Raw genomic sequence first — 18,652 nt, forward strand, 5'->3', positions numbered from 1 at the left:
AACTGGACAAAAAAAGATTGGAAAAACTTTGCGATTTCAATTTCGGTGTGACATTCAGATGTTAGGGTAGAAATTTGGCCTAAACAACATGAAACCATGGATCACAAAGCTCAAATAATCTCAAACTGGTTTCTTGAGCATGACAGTGAGTCACTAAACTCAAATGGCCTCCACAGTCTCCAGATCTCAATCCAATAGAGAACCTTTGGGATGTGGTGGAAAGGGAGATTCACATCATGGATGCGCAGCTGACAAATCTACAGAAACTGCCTGATGCTATCATTACAATATGGATCAAAATCTCTAAAGAATTTTTCCAGCACCTTGTTGAATCTATGTCACAAAGAATTAAGGCAGTTCTGAAGTCAAAAGGGGGTTTAACCCGGTACTAGAAAGATGTACCTAAAAAGTGGCCAGTGAGTGTTTATGAACTGTGGGTACTTCAAATGAATTATTTACATGAAACAGAATTTCGATTAATATTTATAAATCTTTATAAATCAAATTCAGATTATACCGATTCTGAATATGAGTGGTTCAGTGGTTCCATTTCGAATGGAACTCAAAGCCATGGTTTGACGCACAGGCATGTTCCGTTGTCTAAAGCACGTGTTTACACACGCCAATCTGTGATTGGCTGAACGTGATGACATAGTGACGCGGCGTAATACATTACTGAAACTATAAATAGACATGTCGCATAGACATGCCGGCTTTGTCTTCAGAAGCCGCTTGTGTTTGCAAAAAAACTTTCTGTGTGTGACGTGTGCAACAGGAGAAGGGCCGGCGCCAGAAGGGGGCAAAAGGGTTGTGCCCCCTCAGATCTGATTTGCATCAACCATCAATATTTGCATTTTTGTAATAAGAGAGTGCTGCCTGGTGGCTAATGGCTGGCAAGTGATGTCACACACATGGTTTCAGACACATATAATAAATAAATATGGCTTGGATGCTACAAAGACTAAAAGATGAAAACTAAAAGATGTTTGTCCAATCTACAATTGTAACATTCCTATCCACCTCAGCTGTGGCAACCAGTGTTATGTGGTCTGCAGGGGATTTGTTTTGATGCTGATGGAAAGCGAAAGTTTATGACTCCTGTAATTGTAAAGTTATAAATTCTTGAATGCATTTTTTATACTGTTGCTCGGTGTGACTCTGAGGGTGAGGGTATTGACCTGACTGGCCAAGAGCTCCTTCAGACTCTCTCATCTCCTCGTTCATCTTGGCCAAACGTAACCTTAGAGTCGAAGGAAAGAAAAACAATATTTGAAGTTAGGATCCATCACACATTGGCATGATTTTTTATATTTTTTATTTTTTGATAAAGAAGCAGGAAGCAGTTTATGGTGTGAGACGTACAGAGTGACAATGTCTGCATTGGCGGCCTCCACTGCAATGGACAGCGGACTTCTGTTATCAGCGTCCACAGTGTTTTGCTTGGCCCCTCGTTTTAGGAACAGACATACTTGACTGACACCACATCAACACAGGAAAAGAGTGTTAGTTATTTTAATAAGATAAAATAAAAAATAAAAACATAGCAAATTAGGGCAGTCAATAGATTCAATTAATTGATCATATAGTTTGTAGCTTTGTTTTTATTTATTATATATTAGGGATGTAAAAAGTACCAGTACTTCAAGATCCAAATTTATAATGTAATACAAATGTAATGTTACTGGGACTCCTGTCACTGCAGTATCAAATGCAATGTCCGGTTTCACAGACAAGGCTTAAGCCTAGTCCCAGACTAAAATGCATGTTTGAGCTGTTTTAACTGAAAGCAACTTGCACTGACATATGGCAGTGCCTTTGTTATGTCTCAAGAAACACACCATTAATGTTTGTTTTTTTCTAAGGCATGTTAATAAAAGCTACTTAAATGTCCTAATTTAATAATAGACCTATTATTCGTGAAAATAATAAGCAGTAAACTGCAAAATTCAATTGTCTTATTACTCTCTGCATTTAAAAAATTGTTAGGATGCGATATACGCAAAAGTATGTATGAAAACGGCTCAAGGGCAGATTTTTTAGTGATACAACAAAACTTATGCAACAAAGCGGGATTTTTTAGGGATGACGTTACTATGCACAACATTTTATAATGGGAACATTATAAACGGTAACATCTTTGTTGATCCTGGAACAACACTGCAGTCAACCAATCAGATTTGAGGGACAAGTTTACTGTTTGTCAAGTTTAGGCTTACAACCAGGGTTATGTGTTTCTACATCAGTGTTATTCATCTGTCATTTCCCTCTAATTTTAGGAATTACTTATGGGTAGGGATATGGTTATGATTACATTTTCAGACAGGACTGTTGTTCCAGGATTAGCAAAATATGTTGACCCAGGAACTTTGCAAAATAAGGATGTGCATTATCACAATTGCAAATAGTTGTGCTGTTTAATGTAGTTTAGTAAATGGATGGTGTCATTTTTCAGGATTCTCTGATAAACAGACCATGCAAAGAACAGCATTTATTTGAAATCTTTTGTAACATTATCAATGTCTTTACTGTAATTTTTGATCAATTAAATGCATCTTTGCAGAATAAAAGTATACATTTATTTTAAAAAATCATAGTGATCCCAAACGTTTGAACGGTAAAGTATATATTTAACTTTTTAAATAAAAGAGTATGTAAATAGTGCCTTTAAAACATTTACTGCATTATCTATTGTACATCATAATTATGTTTTTTTTTTTAGCTTTTGAAAAGTTATAGATATATAACTACCCAGTATGACCCAGTATGGTGGCATGATGCAATGGTCCTCTGCCACGAACGTCCTGCTGGTCCACACTGGCAGCATTTTGAAGTAGGAACTCACAGGTGATCAGAGAACCCTGGACACACAACATTAATAAAGACATATTCAGTAGAAGTTTAAGTTCATTAAAGTGTTTAACAGTACTTTAACCAAACTACTGCATGCAACTGCCTACAGATCCCTTTGGTCTAAATCATCTTTATGTATTGTCATTTGTCCCACAAGTACTGACCCCTTGTACGGCTTGTATTAGTGGAGTCCGATTGCTGTCTTCCCCATTGACCCAGTTGACATCAGCTCCATGAGCCAATGCCTGCACCATGTCTGTAAGGCTGCAGGCACAGGACGCCCAGTACAGTAGACTACCAGCAGAGGAATCAGTCAGCTCAGTGAACACAGTAGGACGGTCTGCCTGATTCATGGACATGGGTGACTCAGACTCTTGAAGCTCTGAAACACAATTACACAAAATATCATTGGTATTTTAAAAAGCATTGACTCTTGACCCCAGAAATGTTGCCATGATAGAAAAAAAGCATTGACTTTTTGTAGTCACATTATTTGATAGATTTAGCCTACCTCTACATACATATACTTTTATAAATACAGGATACATATGGACACTTTTTTAGTATAAACAGAAAAAAGGTTGCACTTTATTTTACAGTCAAGTCACATTTATTTATATAGCGCTTTATACAACACATTGTTTTGGCAGATTATTAGCTTCAAAAAAAAAAAAGAAAAAAAAAAAGAAGGCAATAGTGTCATTATCCAGCTCAAGTAAATTCAATGTTGAATCATGTCAACTCAATAACAGTGTCAGTGTCGCATAGTTCATCAATTGTGAAACAAATTTGATTCAGTTATAAAGCTACTCTACAAAAGACAACTAAAGTCATTATTCAGCTCAATTTAGTTCAATGGTGATTAAATTCATGACATAACTGTCAATGTTCATCAAATTGTCAGGGTTAAGGACTTATTTTTGGCCACTAGAGGCCCCCATTGCTTTTCTTGTTGGTTTTCCATCTCTGTTATTATGTTCGAGTATGAAGGTACGAGGTAGAAGGCGGTATGGCAACACTGAGCAGTGATTTAAACATGGGAATTGACGGTTAATCAGGAAGGAATGAATGGGATGGATTAAGGTACAGAGGGAACTTTGAATAATGTTGGATGGCAGATAGTCAGTAGGAAAGGTAAAAGGAAAAAAAAATGTCATGAAGGAAGCTCTACAGACATTAACACCATTACTGGAGCAAAAGTATTAAAGGTTAAAAGATTACAATATGTGAGAAATGCAGTGAAAAACAGTCTGTCGGTATTGATTCATTTTCAGGAGATCAAATTGCTGTCAGTGCTTCATTAATTGTTTCTATAGTGATATATTTTTCTTCCAAGTATTTTTCTGCTGCCCTGATTATGATCTTGATTCTTTCTGTTCTATTATATGTTTTGGCTGAGCAACTAATCACTTCTGCTATGAATATCAGAAACTGTGCTCACTATTAGAGAAATTGCCATGACTGGCTGTTGATGTATTCTTGCCTCTCTTAATTGCTTCTGCATATGAGATCACTTCTGTCACTTTAATGTTCTGAATCTTTACTGCTCTTTTCTTTACATCACATTCCTCATATTGTTAGCCTCATAGCATAATTGCCTAAGTCATTTTTTGTTTTTCCTTGTTTTCCAAAGACATTGAAATATGATTTAGGCAATTATGCTATGAGGCTAACGAATGCAACACTAAAGTTCTTAGGTAAAAACATCACAAAACTGACGAGACCAACTTTTACTAAGGAATAAAGAGAAGTAAGAAAGGTTGACCTCTATGCACACAGTGATTGGCTGATGGGGAGGGGTCTCTGTCAGTGATTTAATCATAGAAATATTGTAGAATGAGGTAGCATGTTGCCATATTCAAATAAAGATTTTAAAATGTAGGCTAAGTGTCACTTATTAAACAAGTATATTGTCAGCCTCACATGTGTCTGCATCTCAAGAAATTGCAGAATTCAAGTGAAAAATTATGTTTTATAAACAAAGATTGGGAGCAGCACGTACAAATGGTCTATCTAATCAGCTCAAGATATAGGCTATATATACACAGCCGACTCACCTAGTTACCTCAACAGTTTTCTCCATCTCTCCACCACCCCAACTCCTCACTCTTGGCTGGTTCTTATTCCCAGCCGGGGATATGGGGCAGCATTCTAGGATAGGGCTAAATTCCAAGCTTGAATCTTTCATTTGAAAGCCACCCTCAGGTTAACCCTTAACCCTCAGGTATTGTTCATTTGGGAGTCACACTTGTGCTGTTCGTGGTCAAAAGTGACCGATCACCTGAAATGCAACTTTTTTTCATTGTCAGTAAATGTAAATTATTTTTGTTCAATACAATTTTTTCTTTTGTATTTTGAGATAATTTCATGGTACTAATTACTCAAAAAATTTTTGTACTACTTCTCAATTAAAGCAGTATTTTATGTTAAACAATGCCTTTACAATCCATCCATCAACCCAATTGGTGGAAGTAATAAAAAGAAAAACACATCAGTTAATTTGTGTCTGTAATAGTGTCCCACATTGCAACATTTTGACGTCCCAGATCCGGCCCACATCCGGCCCACGTGGAAAGATGATCTGGCCCACATGCAGCGTGGAATGACGGCCCTTGGGTGGCTGACTCCTGTTTGCCAGATCTGGGCCACAAGCAGGCCATAGCAATGCCACATCATGTCAGCCAACAACTCCACTAACAGCATTACCAGTTTCACTTATTACTAACCAGACTGACTTTATTTCTGTCAGACGTCTACAAAAGTTTTTAATGAGAAATGGGTTTCATTTTAAGTCACCATAACAGTGATTAGTGTTTCCATTAGTTGGGCTCTTAACTCTTATTATTTCTGTTGTCCTCTGTGCTGCTGTGACAGTGTGTTTTTCAAACACATTTGAAGCAGCAAAGAAAGCTAAAGTGAAATGAGATCAGGTGATGATGGTTACCCTTTGATGGTTTTATAATCATCATGAAATGGACCGATTTACTAATTTCTTTTGAATCTAACAATTGTGTTGTACCGTTAACATATTCACATTACAAACCCTGAGTTAATGCAGCATGAGATCCAGCAATATTATAACAAACAGTTAGAAGATTTTAACAGACATGAGCATGAAAAGTTAATCTATGATGACACACACCGATATCAACAATGGTGACAATCAAAAATATTCAGATAAACAGATCAATTCAGAACATCACTGAAAAGTTACTAAATGTCACAACAAAAACAACAGCAAAAAATTTAAGCAAATATTTAGAATTAAAAATAATAATAGGATAATTCAGCAGTATAATTTATTCATATTACAATGCATGCTGGGAGTTTTGTACTATGCTGTTACCCAGCATGCATTGCAGCAAGGTACTTTAGATTGTTACCATTGTTGAGATTCATGTGCTGATTGTTGATATCTGTGTGTGTCATCATAGATTAACTTTTCGTGCTCATGTTTGTTATAATATTGCTATATCTCATGCTGCTGTAACACAGGGTTTGTGATGTGAATATATTAATGGTACAACACAGTTGTTAGATTCGAAAGACATTAGTGAATCAGTATTTCATAATGATTTTAAAACCACCAACATGTGACCATCATCACCTGATCTCGTTTCACTTTAGCGGCCAAAAACGACTAATAATATAATAAGAGCTAAGAGCCCAACTAATGGAAACACTCATCACTGTTATGGTGACTTCATGGTGACTTCAAATGAAACACATTAGAGTTAAACCCCTGTTAATTCTCAATAATAACTTTTATAGACGTCTGACAGAAATAAAGTCAGTCTGGTTAGTAATAAGTGAAGCTGGTAATGTTTTTTCTGGAATTGTTTAATCCTCCTCTGCTGAGATCTTCACAGATTTAATGTGTTCTTTCATCTTCAGTTGACTTCATCTTAGGCTGTGGTTGGAAGTCAGTTGTAGTTCTTGTGTTTCTGCTCATCTCTTTTTCTGTTCTCTTCTTTCCTTCAGTGATTCTGCTTGTTAACAGTCTTATTAAGGCTGAAATGACACCATATTTAATATACACAGATTTTGTGGCTCAGATAAGGTCCAGTTCTGGTTTATTTATTTGCTCTTGGCTGACATGTGGCATTGCTATGGCCTGCTTGTGGCCCAGATCTGGCAAACAGGAGTCAGCCACCCAAGGGCCGTCATTCCACGCTGCATGTGGGCCAGATCATCTTTCCACGTGTGCCAGATGTGGGCCGGATCTGGGACGTCAAAATGTTGCTATGTGGGGTGTAACCCCTTCCTTGATGTCCGTGTTTTTACTGCACATTGTGGCTGAAATTTGGATTTTATTTTCCGGATTTGCAAAAACTTGCTATTGTGTTACAGTCACACCATATATTGATATATATTTTGCTCTCTTGATATCTTAGAGTGTCACCCCTTCATTGCAGTACACTTTTTTTCACCGTGGATGATTTGTAGATTGTACACACAATACATTCTCTATATTTTCATATTTTTGAGTATTTCCCATTAATTTCCTATGGTGGTCAAACAAAACAAGTGTAGAATTTTTTTACGACCATTAAGCTTTAGAAGAATCGCATCTACTTAAATATTAGTCTCTCTGGTTATCCCGAGGTTACTGTAGTCAGCCATATCCAGATCTGTACCTAGACACAACCACAATTCAGCTCTGAATAGAGATCCTGTCAATTAGACCATCGGTTCCCAACAGAGGGGTCGCGGCCCACAAGGGGGCCTCAGCGAGCTCTGTGGGGGGTCGCGTCATATTTTGAAAAGATTTGAGCAATTTGTATTAAATAAAAGTCCTTAACTTTTTTCTGTTCAAAATGTATATAATGAGCGAGTTCATCATGAATCCATTTTCCAAACCGTGTTTTTGTCTTATCCTGAATCACTATGGTTCACCTATAATAAGTGATTACATTGGGACTATTTAACACTGGTTCGGATCGCTGCCGCTTCGGAGTAGCCCAGTACCTGCGTGACTCGTCATAGAGACACACAGAGAGAGAAGTAGTTCCAGCTACAATGTTCTTCCGAAAAACGCATTATTCTGTTAATAAACGCATGTTTGTTATCGCTCGCTATAGCGCCAAAAGCCTAAAAAATAAAGCCTCACATTGATAAAGCCTCACAAATAACATGCAAGTATTGAGGCCCCAGACAGAAGTCATTTAGTAATAGCCTATATTCATTCTTTTTTACCTACACACAAGTGTGAATACTGATATTTTTGTTATTGCATTTAAAATAGGGCAAATTTATAGGCTACTCCTAGGCTTACATTTTTTAATTACAAAGGGCCTACTAATGTTTTTGTTATTGTATTTTCAATATTATAGGCTATTATTTGTGCATAAACATATCTGTTTATAGTAAACATACCGTTTGTTTGAAAACAACATATTTTGTCATCCTTGCTGCAAGCTTACAAGAGTGAAAATATCATTAAATGTGAAGGGGGGCCCTAATATATTTTCTTGGGAAAAAGGGGGTCTCAGACAAAAAAAGGTTGGGAACCACTGAACTAGACAATCCCCTGTGCAGGCCTTGACACGACAGCCATCGACACAGATCGTCAGCAAAGACCACAAGAACCAGAAAATTCTCCATTCGGTCACCTGATAGAGTTTGGGTTCTGGCTTGCTAAATATTCAACAATATTATTGTTTTGTCTGCACTGATACTATTGGATGAGAACCGAACTGAGCTGGGCGATGACGTCACTGTTTTCTGCAGAACTGCTTTATATATGAAATTAACTAATTTAATAATTGATGATCCTTACAACGGAACTGAATCAACTCTGAACTGACTTAAGCTAAACAATGACACTATTTCCTTTTCGAGCTGCTGTACAGCTGAAATGAACTCCATTTGCATAATTGAATAATTTTCCAGTTAACACTGTAAAGCTGCTTTGAAACAATCTTTATTGTATACAGTATATAAATAAAGGTGACTTGACAGGTAGTGCTGGGTCGATTTTGAAACACTGTTTCATGAAGCTTTAAAACATTTACAAATCTTTTGTTTTGATCAGTGGTTCGGAGCATGTATCAAACTTCCCCTATTTCAGTAAAAGAGGCTTCGTTATGCCATAACTGTTTCGAAACGTTTTGAAATTTCAATGGTTTAGCACTGGTGGGCGATCACTGTAAACCCATGAATCATGCGGATTCACTGAGATCGCCCCCCAGCAGCGAACCATTGAAGTGTCTATGGATCATTTCTCTCTCGCCTGTTCCCTCTCTCTCTTATTATTCTGCCCATATCTACTCTGTCTGAACACTGCTTCAGTGCCAGAGTGTTTTGTGCTTCAAGAGCTGGTCCAGAGTGATCTCTGGTTATTGACTTCTTTCCTGGCCCTGACCTTACTCTTGGGTTTGTCCTCTGGACAATTCTGGGTTAATTTTGGGACTCAGTGGCCTGCAGGCTCATTTGCCTTTTGTTTCTGACTTAAATACATACTACTATACATAGTATGAATATACTATTGGTTCCTCAGTCATAATATGAAAATATGATTCACTTGTCAGCTAAGATATTGAGGAGATTAAACTTTGCTTGTGTGTTAGAGGCATTCTGAGGGTTTGAAACGTATGTACTGTGAACTGTTAAGCTCACCTGTTTCACTCAGGCTAGAGCTGGAGGGGGTGGAGGCCAACATCTCTCTGCTCCCATCTGCACTGTTCTGAATCCCGCTGTCTTTACTCCTCACTGCCATTACAAGAACACAGTCAAAACATGCATGAGCCATGAGAATATTGCAGCAATATAACCTGGCATGCCATAGTGTTGTTACACAATGAACAGGTGGGGAATATAACAAACTCAATTCAAAATGTCAAATATGTAATTATTCTGGCTCCATAAAGTCAGCTCATAACAGACAGAGACAGAAAAGCACTGATTCATGGAATAAGGCACTTACAGCTTTGCAGCTTTGAGGATGTATCAAAGTAAGAAAAAAGAGAATCAAGCTCATCGGGGCAGAACAACGAATCACGTCGTACCTCCTGACCACTAAAGGAAGCTGTTCACAGTGGAAGGGAAAACAAAGAAGCATTAGTTTTGGCTGAAAGATACAACTGATTCCAGCCAGTATCCTGTCTTTGATCTGCAGTCTCCCAGCATTCACCTGAGGTATTGGAGACAGTTCGGAGTTTGGGTGTGGGAGGGGGAGGCCGCGGGGGAAGAAAATCCATGTTTCCCTTTAGACGTTTGTCAAGTTTTCTAAACGTCATGATCTTTTCCTTCTGCTCCTGGGCTGTAGGTTTCAGGACAAACCTTTTTTCTACATACTTAGCACGGATGAAGGCTTCAATCTCCTGTCTTGGATTGCACAGACAGAAATGCAAACAAGTATTAAGAATATTTATTACACTTTATGTAGATATGGTGACTGGGAGGCCATTTACCTAATAAAGTGGCTGGTATTTCTAAATAATCAATGTTAAACAGAGAATTCATTACATATGATCTGGAAATAAATCTCCATCAATCAGAGAATAGAAATTCGCAAATTGTGTCAAAAGAACTCTTCAGCACCGCCCGCTCTCATGAAGCATTGAGAATGACACAAAATCCTATGCTGTTAAACTACTTAAATATTTGTATGTATTTGCAATAAACTTTTAATGTGTTTCATGGAACCCTTGCAATGTGTTTAAATGGAACACGCTAAGCCCTTGATCACTTGGAATCTGCTATGGTGCTGATTATTATTTACACCCTGGCTATATATACTATATATACCCATATATATATTATTTACAGAATATATATATATATATATAAAAAAAAATTTTTTTTATAATAAATATTAAATGTTAAATAATTCACACAAACAAAAATGATAATACAATAAACTAGATAAAAAAGTTTGTATAGACAAACTTTAAATTGGCATGAAAAAGCCTTGCCAGAAAGTTTGAAGAAGTTTTAAAAGCTTGAAGTTTGAGGTTTTGAAGGTTTTTAACTTTAGTTTAAGTTTTAGTTTAGTAGTTTTAAAAGTTTGAATGTTTTTGGTTTGAAATAGTTTAAGTTTTAGTTTAGTAGTTTTAAAAGTTTGAATGTTTTTGGTTTGAAATAGTTAAAGTTTTAGTTTAGTAGTTTTAAAAGTTTGAAGTTTGAAGGTTTTCAGTTTAGAAATATTAGATAGAATGGAACATTTGTCTCGATGGATTAGAAATAGTACATAGAATGGCAGCTAATGGAGTCTAATGGGCCTCTCCAACTATCAAAATTTGAATTTAATTTGGAGTTAGAAAGAAAGAAAGAAAGAAAGAAAGAAAGTTTTAAAAGCTTGAAGTTTAAAGTAGTAATTTAGAGAGTTGGAGTTAGAATGAAAGAAAGAAAAGCCGCGTTTCCACCGCAGGAACTTTTCCCAGGAACTAGGAACTTTGGGCTGGTACTCGATGTGTTTATACCGCAGGAACCAGGGTCTAAATGAAGTTCCGGGTAAATATTTCCCCCTCCGATAGTCCCTGCCATAGACAGTATAAGAAGTGGACAGAGCCATCTCATTGGAACTCAATTGAGACAAGTGAAGCCCATTTTTAGCGATTTTTTAGGACTTCCGTTCCTGACGCGCAGACTCAAACCGAGCTTGACGATGTAGATGTGACGTGAGCAAACCGTCTGTCTTCTAGTGGCTGTGGCATGAGAAATCTGAATCATTCCCTTCCGAATCTTGCAGAGACGGAGAGCGTGAGTAGGAGGTATCCACGAGCTAGGAGCAGGAGAAACTTTTGCTAGGTATTCTGATGAATTATTTTGTCATTTTGCCTCCACGTCTCCCCGATTGCCCGCGAGCTTCTCCTCCTGTCCATACGGTAATCTCTCTACTGTGCGACAGAGAGTCGCGTGGTTATGACGCAATCGTTCAGGCTTTATTATGGGTATTTGTGGAAGAGGAAACTTTCTGCGCGTTCGTCCCAGCCATCTCACGGTCAATGTCCGCAATAGCTGATAACATACAAATTTTATATCTAACGTTAGCATTACGAGCTTACTGAACACGCTTTATCAGTGCTCGTCTCTTTTCTGCCACAGCTTTTATTAAGTCATTATGTTTACACATTGTCATCTATTGCAAGGCACTCCAAACCATGTTACAAATTTACTATAACAGGATTGAAATAGCGTTTTGAGGTTAGTAACAAACAACTATTTACAAGACTATTCACTATTTATGATTGATAGACGGGGTTCAGGCTTTTTTTTAAGCGTATTTGCGAAACAGAACATTTTTGCGCGTTCGTCCCAGGCATCTCACAATAACTGATAACATACGTTGTCTAATTTTATACGCATACAAGCTTTCTGAACACGCTTTAGTATCAGTGCTCGTCTATTTTGCTTTGTTAATTACCTCGTTAGTAAACCAATACATAACTGCAGCACAGTTTGAATCTCCTCCATACTTATTATAAATGTGGCGCTCAAAACTGATTACTGTCCGTCGCAGACTGGGAGGAGCAGTTGCGCGCAGTTTACCTTCCCGGTACTTTAGACCGCGGTGTAAAAGCAGAAAGCAACCGGTCTGGGGCAAAAAAAGGTCCTGGGACAAATTGTTCCGGGTAATTTCGGTGGAAACGCGGCAGATAGGATAGGATAGGATAGGATATGGATGGATGGATGGATGGATGGATAGAAAGAAAGAAAGAAAGAGAGAAAGAAAGAAAGAAAGAAAGAAAGAAAGAGAAAGAAAGAAAGATAACTAATGAAAGAAAGAGTTAGTTAAAAAGATATATAGATAGATAGATTACATCCCCCCACCATTCTATAGGCCTGTATGTATGATTGGGCTGTTAAAAATGTAATATATATATATATATATATATATATATATATATATATATATATTTTTTTTTTTATAATAAATATTAAATGTTAAATAATTCAGACAAACAAAAATGATAATACAATAAACTATAACTGTGTTAAAAAACAGTCAGCTTAAGGCTACAAGAAGTATTAAATGCGGTAAAATGTCAAAATAACATCATCAATCATACACTAGATTTGTGTGGGATGGGGGTCAATTAAGTGCAATTTGCTGTGACGTCACAATCATGGGTCATTGTGGTCTATGGATCTGCCTGAAGTGTACATGCTGAGTAGATTGTCCAAGGGTCTGTCCACTCGATGAAGTTGAACGCAGAAAATGGTGGTGGGGATTCTCATGAGGGGAAGTTTGCGAGTGTATGTTTAAAAGTGGAGTTAAAAGTAGCCACAAAGAGCCATGTATTCCACTAACACTTCGCAAAGTATTGCCAGTCTTACCTCTTAACCTAATGCATTCAATCACTTCCGCCAACTAGAACTGAGCTGGTAAGGTTTGCACTACCAGATCATTTTTATGGTTCTGCTGAAAATGTTTACATGAATGTAGAATTTACTTTTCCAATCAATCAGAAGCATTTCGTCAAGATACTACAAAACATTCATTTATGATGACTGCTCACTGGAAAGGCATTGGATTGGGCTTCGGCTATGTGGGACAATAATTACAAACTACTTTTTAAATATTTTGCTCAGGAAATTTAAGATGTCTTTCAATATTCTGCAGAAGGTCAGGATATCGCTGTACAGTTGTTGCACGTATGCCAAGGTAATCGATCAGCCACTGAATATGCCATCCAATTTAGAACACAAGCAGCCCACAGTGGGAGGAATGTTGTGGCACTTAAAAGAAGTGGAGTTAGCATTCAAAGATGAAACCATGGACCTATCACAGTTTATCGTCATGGCTATTAAGTTAGATAATCTCATTCGTAACAACCTCCACTCCCAACAAACCAAAATGGCTCCTGTTCCAGCTGAAGCTGCTGCTCTTCTCCATGCCCCAGTCCACAGAACCCATGCAAATCAGCTATACCAGAGTGACACCAGAAGAACAACATCATCGTCTACAGGAGCATCTATGCTTTTACTGCGGCCAACCCAAACATCATAGCAATATCTGTCCCAACAAAGCCAACAACACCTCAAGGAAAACAGAGAGAAATTAACATTTCCTTACTGCCCTTCACCAATATTTCACTCTATCCATCTCCATTGAGATTTCTAATAAAACACAATATGTTTCAGCGCTAATGGATTCCGGGGCTGCAGTCAATTTAATATTATGACAATCTCATCCAGGAACTTAAGATCCCCACTCTGCCATGCATCCCTTCAATTAATATCACAGCAGTCGACAAAGAACCCATAGGACAAGGCATATCACAACAGACTGTCCCAAGAACTCTACAAGTTGGACTGTTTCACACTGAAAATTTTACAATCTATTCCAATCTGAATGTTCCAATCCAATCTGACTTCTGACCTGTAATGCTGCCTGAATCATAATCATACACTGTTCGTTCGTTGGCCAGAGGAGAACTGGCCCCTGACTGAGCCTGGTATCACCCAAGGTTTTTTCTCTCCATTCTGTCACCTGATGGACTTTGGGTTCCTTGCCACCGTCGCCTTTGGCTTTTGGCTTGCTTAGTTGGGGACACTTAATATTTAACAATATTATTGATCTGCCTGCATTGACACCATTACATGAGAACTGAACTGAGCTGGATGATGACCACTGTTTTCTCCAGAGCGGCTATATATATATAAATTAACTAAATTAATAACTTTTTTACAACAAAAATTATCCATCACTTTGTTGCATTATTTTATATATCTGATATCACTGTAAAGCTTCTTTGAAACAATCTGTATTGTAAAAATCGCTATATAAATAAAGGTGACGAGTTGAATTGAAAAGATCTCATTCTGTTATCTCTTCTCCCAAGAACCAGGTCATTACCTACTTTCCTGGAAGCAAGAACAGTAAAGCAGATGCTCTCTCTAGAAGGAATGACCATATATCTATATCAAAATAACCAAGATTCCATTCTCGCCTCATCAGTGGTTGTAGCTCTCATACTCATAGATGGGACCAGGGCCTCTGAGGAATGGTTAGGGGACCCTACATCTATCAGAAGACTTTGTCACAGATCTACCCAATTCCAATTCCATTTTTCTAAAGCTTGTCATCTTGTTCCACTGAAAGGTCTTCCTACTGCCATGGAAACAGCTACTCTCTTGTTCCATCATGTGTTCCGGGTATATGGATTACCAGAAGACATTGTCACGGACCGGGGTCCTCAGTTCACATCAAGGATGTGGCAGGAATTTTGCAAACTGTTGGACATTATTGTCAGTTTATCCTCAGATGACCACCCACAGGCTAATGGACAAGTGGAGAGGTTGAACCAGGAGATTGAACATTAACTCAGGTCATACTGTAGTCAGGAACAACAGAGGTGGAGTGAATTTCTAAGGGCTGAATATGCCCCAAATTTGCTAATCCATTTATCCACAGGACTCACCCCCTTTCAATGTGTTGGGTTATCAACCTGTTCCCTTGGTCTGATGAACCATCTGAGAATGTGCCATTCGTTCTCAAAGAATGAAAGCGAACCGCCGAAGGCATCCCCACCCCGACTACCTAGGGTTCTGTAACATCTGCTCCCTCCAACCACCAGAGGAAGCCCTCACCACTGACCACACTCCATTTCTTCTACCGTTACTTCCTGCTTGTTAGGAATAAAGAGACATGTTTTCCTCTTACACTTTGCAAAGTTTCTTGTTGTGACCTTTTGCCTGTTTCTTGGCTATGATGTTTATTACTTTTTATTTGCTGTGATTGCCTCTTTGGACTATATATTTTGTTCACTGAACCTAGCCTGTATCTTTGACCATCTCTTTGCCTGTTGATTTGGATTTATAACTTAAAGCTCCAGTCCGTAACTGTTTTGGGTTAAAAATTATACAAAATAAAATTTTGAGCAAGTACATAACCAGCCAGTGTTCAAAACTCTCTGCTTGCCTTAGCTCGATTCAAAACGGTAAGCTCGTAATAATGTTTTTAATTCCAGTGGTACTGGTGGATTTCCGCGGGAAATTCGAGCATGTCTTTGCGTCATTACGTCACATCTTCACACATAAAGAAGAGTCTTGGCTAGTAGGCTATATTGCGTGTGAGGATGTTGGAGGTGGAGATTTATTGCCTTTTCTCACAGCACTTGATATAATTAAACTTATTAATTTGATGTCGGATCCAGAAAGGTTCAAACGAAAATCACCAGTGACGAGATTCACCCGTTGTAAAATGCAAAAGACTTCGTTCGGACTTTGAGTGGCTACAGAAAAAAAGAGACTGCACCCGGGCCCATGCGAAAACAAGGAGAAATATCGGAAGGGCATTAAATGTAGTCACGCAATGCTGATATTGTTAATATTACAATTTGAGAACAAAGTATAATTTGCACGGTTTTACGTGAAATGAAGCGATTGTTAGATTTAATCAGCACGATTTACTGCAATGTTTTTTTCCCCTTAGTTGGTCAGAACAAAGTGGGTGTAACTTGTTCAGATGACATTTTCCGGTGAAAACTCTTACAGTATGTTGTACTTACAGTACAATCTGTGATTCTGAATGACAGTATCCACACCGGCGCGGTGACGGACAGCCACACATTCTCCTCAAAACATTGTGTTCATCCGCGCTGTGCCGTGTCGAGGCACAACTCACGTAAAGTTGATAATTCCGCGAATGACTGCAATTGCAGATTTCAAACAGAGATGGCGACAAAGAGGGAAAGCTACGGAGTGCAGCTTTAATAATTCAATACAACTTCTGCAAATGGATTCAAAACCAAAACCAAGCCCGAGTCCGTTACAGCTGTATAGCAACCAGTCATTAGTCATGTCTTTTATTGAAAATGACCTCAGAGGACTACAGTTTTACCATTACTATAATATTATTGCAGTCTTTATCTTGTGGTTCACATCTATCAGAAATTCAGTCAAAATAAGGAGTGGCTGGGAATACCTGGGGTCTCCAGGCTGAGGTTTCTTTCCGCCCATCTCTTCTCTACGAGCTTCGTAGATCTGATTAATGACACAATTTCCCAGCTTGCACATCAACTGCGAAAAGAAAAACACATAAAGTGAAAAGACTGCTGAACATATTGCACAAATAAAGAACAAAATGGTATGAATATTTACCTTAAGCAACTCTGGCTCCCATGAATCAAGTGTGAGGGATCGCACCTTTGAATTGTGAACTCCTAAACTCCTGAGAAGAAAATATGGGGAATGAAATACAAGCGATCCACAAAATAAGTGGAAAGTTGTGAATGAATTTGTGAGGAAGTAAAAAAACATTTAGTTCTTTTTGGAAGACCTATAATTCGTGAATGCCATTACTCCAGGCTTCAGTTTCACACAATCCTTCAGTAATCATTCTAATACTAAATTGATTAAAAGTGACAGTCAAAAAGATTAATATTTCAAATAAATGCTGTTCTTTTGAACTTTCTATTCATTAAGGAATCCTGGAAAATCCTGCCACAAAATATTGAACAGCAAAAATTCTAATATGCTGATTTGGTGGTCAATTATTATCAATTATTACTGGTGCTCAATTATTAATAATGGTTCTTATTATTATATATGTTGAGAGTTTTCAACATTGATAATACATATTTTTTTATTTTATGACTATAAAGCTCAAAAGAACATTTTCTTTTGTAACATTATACATGTCTTTACTGTCGCTTTTGATCAATTTAAAGCATCTTTCTGTCAGTTATGTTTTGTTAGTTTTGTTTTTCATGGACTTTCAGTTTGTTTTCATTTGTTACGTGTCTTCCTTGTTCAGTTTTCCCGCTCCTCATTTGTGTTTTTGGTTTCAGCTGTGTGCAATTAATTAGTGTCGTTTGTGTTTGCTATATAAGTTGAACCCTCACATTCATTTTCTGTTTGGTCATGTTCACATTAGATGTGTTACATGCCCTTATTGTATTAATCTTGCCTGTGTGGATTTAATAAACTTTGTGTTGGAATTAAATTCTTCTGAGTCTTCGTCTGTCTGCCTGTTAGGCACACACCCTGTATTGTGACTTTGCTGAATATAAGTATTAATTTCTTTCTTTCTTTTTTTAAATCATACATACTTCAAACTTTTGAATGGAAGTGTATCATGGTTTCCACAAAAATATGAAGCAGCAAAAGTGTTTTTCAACATTAATAAAAAATGTTTCTTGAGCACCAAATCAGCATATTAGAATGATTTCTGAAGGATCACGTGACACTGAATATTTTAAAATATATCGAAATAGAAAATAGTTTTTAAATTGCAATAATTTCTGATAATATTATTGTTTTAACTATATTTTTTATCAAATAGATACGGCCTTGGTAAGCCTAAAAGTCTTCTTTTAAAAAAACAAAAAAATCTTAATTATTTAATAGACTGAAGACTAGACATATACAAGCAATTATTCTTTAAAACAAATTATTGGATTGATATTTTGTTAGTATGGTGCAATGACATTCAGACATTTTTAAATGTCTATTAAATTTCCTTAACCTTAAAAAACAGAGAGATAGAAAAGCAATTAACTTAAGTTAGTTAACATTTGAACAGCAGTAAGCAGTGTTGTATTCCAAACAGTCTCTAAGACCCCTTTAAGACAACTGTACAGTAGTCTTAGTGGACCACATGCAGACCTCACATGCAAACACTGTGACAGTACCTGTGAATGCCTGAGCAATCAATACAGAGCGTGATGCCAAGGTTGATGCTAGCCCAGCGAGGATCACTCTGGCTACAGTCACAGCAGAACTCATTCCCAGTGATGGCCAGCACCCTCTGTAGAGCACTCTCGCCTTTAACTGGCTTCACCAACTCACAGCCTGAGTCTAGACTGCCCATAGATGCTGATGACTGCCTGTCCAGGCTCTACAGCATGTGAAA

The 18,652-nt window shown here is 37.6% G+C and overlaps 1 protein-coding gene across 1 annotated transcript in view; it reads right to left on the reverse strand.

Moving 5' to 3' along the window:
* Positions 1–6: 6 nt before the first annotated feature.
* Positions 7–18,652, reverse strand: part of acap2a (ArfGAP with coiled-coil, ankyrin repeat and PH domains 2a) — a 116,515-nt gene continuing 97,869 nt past the window's right edge. The window contains exons 15-24 of the mRNA XM_082174149.1: positions 18,432–18,637; positions 16,900–16,969; positions 16,724–16,818; positions 9,983–10,176; positions 9,776–9,877; positions 9,469–9,561; positions 3,015–3,232; positions 2,749–2,858; positions 1,363–1,473; positions 7–1,240 (exon numbers count right to left, since the gene is read on the reverse strand). Coding sequence (XP_082030275.1) covers positions 1,090–1,240; positions 1,363–1,473; positions 2,749–2,858; positions 3,015–3,232; positions 9,469–9,561; positions 9,776–9,877; positions 9,983–10,176; positions 16,724–16,818; positions 16,900–16,969; positions 18,432–18,637 — 1,350 coding nt within the window. The 3' untranslated portion in view covers positions 7–1,089. The remainder of the gene's footprint in view (positions 1,241–1,362; positions 1,474–2,748; positions 2,859–3,014; positions 3,233–9,468; positions 9,562–9,775; positions 9,878–9,982; positions 10,177–16,723; positions 16,819–16,899; positions 16,970–18,431; positions 18,638–18,652) is intronic.

This window comes from Leuciscus leuciscus, assembly GCF_965113295.1.
Source record: "Leuciscus leuciscus genome assembly, chromosome: 6".
NCBI classification, from domain to species: Eukaryota; Metazoa; Chordata; class Actinopteri; order Cypriniformes; family Leuciscidae; genus Leuciscus; species Leuciscus leuciscus.